At 41.5% G+C, this 4311-nt stretch overlaps 1 protein-coding gene across 1 annotated transcript; it reads right to left on the bottom strand.

Annotated features, from left to right (window-relative positions):
• Window positions 1-218: 218 nt before the first annotated feature.
• Window positions 219-4311, bottom strand: LOC119493948 (cysteinyl leukotriene receptor 1-like). Its single transcript, XM_037779470.1, has 2 exons — window positions 4139-4311; window positions 219-2455 (listed from the first exon to the last, which is right to left on the bottom strand). The coding sequence occupies exon 2, from the start codon at window positions 2435-2437 to the stop codon at window positions 1427-1429; it is 1011 nt and encodes a 336-aa protein (XP_037635398.1). The 5' UTR covers window positions 2438-2455; window positions 4139-4311; the 3' UTR covers window positions 219-1426.

Below are 4311 nucleotides of genomic sequence, written 5' to 3'. Positions count from 1 at the left end.
TATAATAATAATAATAGTAATAATACATTTATTTTTATAGCACTTCTCAAAACAGATGTTACAAAGTGCTTCACAAGACAATAAAAGCAGATAAATAAAGCAAAAGATATGGTAACTGCTAAAACAGAACATCACAAAACATATCAATAATAGTAGAAGTGGTAAAATTGTAGGACAAGTTGATAAAACAAATAAACAGTATATATACATCAATGTGTATAAATGTACACATGCGTCCAGAAACGGATGTATACATACATATATTTATACCCAGTCTTCTATTTATAGGAATGCTATCCTAAAAAAATGTGTTTTCAAACGATTTTTTTAGATGATGGTATCTCTATAGGAAGTGCATTCCAGAGTTTGGGAGCCCTGACAGCAAAAGCCTGATCGCCTCTCGTCACAAAATTGGACCTGGGAACAGCAAGAAGTAGCTGATCAGATGATCTCAGACCACATACAGGCGTATAGGGTGTTAAGAGATCCATTATGTATTCTGGGGTCAGACCAAGTTGTGCTTTAAAAGTGAGTAATACAACTTTAAAATGTATTCTAAATTGTAGGGGAAGCCAGTGCAACGATGCCAGGACTGGTGCAATGTGCTCCCTTTTATTAATGACCATTAGAAGCCTGGCAGCAGAATACTGAACCAGTTGCAGTTACGAGAGGGACGTCATTCTTCTTGTCTAATTCTTAAGAACAAGAAGGCAAATAAGCGTATTTCACAAAATATCAAACTACTCTTTTAAAAGTACACAGTGCTGAAAATCATTATTCATCATCATTATTATTTACAAATAAGATACACAGAAATATAAAAAATCAATAGCACAAAAACAACAAATATGAATCCAAATTGAGTAAAATTCTTTATAATAAGCATGGAAAATCACAATAACTCATAATAACAACGTTAACATTGCCACAAAAATGTAAAAAAAAAAAAACAGTGATAGAAGATAAGGAGAAGAAGAATAGATAAGAAAATTAAAGGTGCACAGTTGAGTTTAGCCCTTCTTGATAAACATTTATATGCAGGTTGAGTGATACAAGACTCGATAAAAAGACAACAGTATCTACAAAACATTCATACATTGATATACTGTGTATATATATTTGTAATTCCACAGTTTGAGTAACTTTTGGGACATAATAGGATACTTTATACTGCCATAATGATAATGCAGATTTAAACATTGAACACTATGCATTCTTGAGAATAATAAATATTGATTTTAAAGGAAAACATGCTCCTGAGACTTGTGTTCATGAGTAAAACAGCCCTAATTAATTGAAATGTTTTATTATGTTTCTCTCAACTCCTTCCCTGTTTGCTACTGAGGCCACACGCCACCCTGAGCTCTAAACATATCCTAAGCTGCTTGTTTGATGAGCCTCCTGTCTGGTTTAAATTATCTGGCCCTCAGCCCAGCTGATGGTTTTCCCCAGACTCTGAGCCTTTGACGGGCATCACCCTGACTATACGGTTGTGGGTGCTTTCCTTCATTGACCTGCGCAGGGAGGACAAGCGACTGCGGAAACCCTCGCCGGAAAAAAAATAAAGCAGCGGATCGAAGCATGAATTGGCAGCAGCCAGACACAGCGTCACCACGACGGACTTCTGCATGGCAAGTTTCTCTGGGCAGGACCTGCCAGGCTGGGACAGGAAGCTCAGGTGGATGGTGCGCTGCACGTGGTACGGCATGAAGCAGATGAGGAAGGTCAGCAGGACGATGACAATCATTCGGATGGCTCTGGTGCCCGTGTCTCGCTGGCGTCGGGCAGCGTTGGTGCGGGACAGCAGGGCACGGACTATGCCGGCGTAGCAGATCAGGATTACCAGGAAGGGCAGGGCAAAGCCCACCACCAGGGACAAATAGTTCAGCCAGATTAGTTTCTTCATATCTGTACCTTGTGCTGGAGGCTCAAAGCACGTGGTTTTATTTGTGATGGGGTCCCTTTTCTCGCCCGTCATCAGGAAGGGTGAGGACGAAAGGCAGATGAACACCCAGACGCCCACGCACACCAGGCGAGCACGGTTCTCTGTCACCAGCCGCAGGTTCTGCACAGGGAAGACGATGGCCAAGAAACGCGTGACGGACATGGCAGCCATGAAGTAGATGCTGCAGTAGAGGTTGACATAGAGGGCGTAGGAGCTGATGCGACAGACGAAGTCCCCCAGGTTCCACTCGCCCGTGACATAGTAGAGGACTCTCAGTGGCAGCGTCATGACGCACAGCAGGTCGGACACGGCCAGGTTCAGCATGTAGACGTGAAAAGGTGAGCTCTGGCGGTACGCTCTGATCAGCACCACCAGGGCAAAGCCATTCCCAACCAGGCCCAGCACGGTGATGAGGGAGTAGGATGTGGAGTAAACCATGTTACGAAATTCATCGATGGTCTCATTGCAACGGTGTGTCATATCTGGCTCCATTTGAGATCACACCTGCAGCTGCAGAGACGCAGAAAAATATGACGATGTGTGTGAAAGAGAGCATGTGAATGACAAAAACAAAAAAACATGCGTGCTAGAAAACAATGTGGTTACTGTGATATGGCAGATTGTTTCGGTGATAGTCTCTCTTTTCTGCTGCTGTGCAGACAGTGGAGAAAACTTTTTAGACCCTTATCCTTATCCTGTTAGCTGTAAAATGAGAAAGTTTGCTCCGGCTGGTGGGCGGTGCTTGGTATTTCCTCAACTGATCTCAACATGGCTGCCAGGTCACAGACTTTCTCATTTTACAGCTAAACTGATAGGCAAGGCAGCTTTATTTGTATAGCACATTTCCATAACAGGGCAATTCAAAGTGCTTTACATAAACATTCAAAAACATTGCACAAAGTGCATTGCAACAAAGTGCAAAACATTGCAACAAAGTGCAACATTAAGACATAATTAAAACAGTTATAAAAACATAAAAACATTAAAACATTAAAGATTAGAAAATAAAAACAAGGAAAAAATAAAAGCTAGGATAGAAGCTAAAATAGAATAAAATACAAAAGAGTAAAAGCTCTAGTGCAGTATCAGATCATTATCTGGTTTAATAAAAGGCAGCAGCAAACAGGAAAGTTTTAAGCTTTGTTTTAAAAGAACTCAGAGTTGGAGCGGTCCTGCAGGGTTCTGGGAGCTTGTTCCAGATATTTGGTGCATAAAAACTGAACGCTGCTTCTGCATGTTTAGTTCTGACTCTGGGGACACTAAGCAGACCTGATCCAGATGACCTGAGAGGTCTGGATGGTTCATAACATAGCAGAAGATCAGAAATATATGTTGGCCCCTAAACCATTTAGTGCTTTGTAAACCAGCAGGAGTAGTTTGAAATCAATTCTCTGAGAGACAGGGAGCCAGTATAAAGACCTCAGAACTGGACTGATATGATCCACTTTCTTGGTCTTAGTGAGGACACTACAAGATGTTTCTGAAAACATTTGAGGCGAGAAATAGGCATTACAGTAACAGAATATTGATTAATATTCGATCAGCGCTGCCAACTTTGATCGTTTGATCGGAGTTCGCAAGTGATTGACAGCTGCTCAGAGACGGCAAGGCTCCAGCTCGGCTCGGATTGGTTATTTTCCTCCGGTCAGAGAAATCTTGCAAATGCCATTAGGAGCACCGGAGGACACAGAGGCACATGATTTTTTTTTCAGATTACCTGTCTCATGCACTGCTGTCAGGATATAGTGTAATTTTATAAAAAATAACTTTTTTAATCATATTTGCTCCAATTCTACCCATAGCTACTTTAACTGGCAGCTTAAGAGCCTTTTTCTCACTGCCATTAATGATATAAAATGCATCCAGTGAATCAGATTGTCATGCACTTTACTAATTATCTGTGCAGCTCTGATGCACTTTACATTGAATAGCTTGTGCACTGAGAAACATAAATGAATGTTATCAAATCACTGATTCATATACTGCTTGACCATTTGCATTGTTGCTCTTGTTTGTCATTTCATTGAGAAAGATATATGAAGCATGCTTCAAAAAGTCTACTGTACAAGCTGAAAATGTGCTCAAACGTATCATGCTGTAATTATTTGTCAGTTACTTACTCCTCATCAAAGGTGTCTTGATATAGCAATAGTGCAACTTTCAGTCAGGCTCTAACAAATTCTAATTCCTTACCACGAATTCCTGTCTGGTGTCAGAGCGGTGCAGCTGGTGTGTTGATCTTCTCTCCTGGTCTACTCTGCCTCATCTGCCAGATGGCGCAGCAGCGGTGGGAGGAGGCTGCAGCAGGTGGCTGCTTCCTCACAGTTATTGGAAGCATCAAGCCCAGTGACATCATCAACCATGCA

The sequence above is a fragment of the Sebastes umbrosus genome, chromosome 9 (assembly GCF_015220745.1).
Source record: "Sebastes umbrosus isolate fSebUmb1 chromosome 9, fSebUmb1.pri, whole genome shotgun sequence".
NCBI classification, from domain to species: Eukaryota; Metazoa; Chordata; class Actinopteri; order Perciformes; family Sebastidae; genus Sebastes; species Sebastes umbrosus.
Note: the sequence above shows the minus strand (reverse complement) of the source record. Positions and strands in the feature narration are given on the sequence as shown.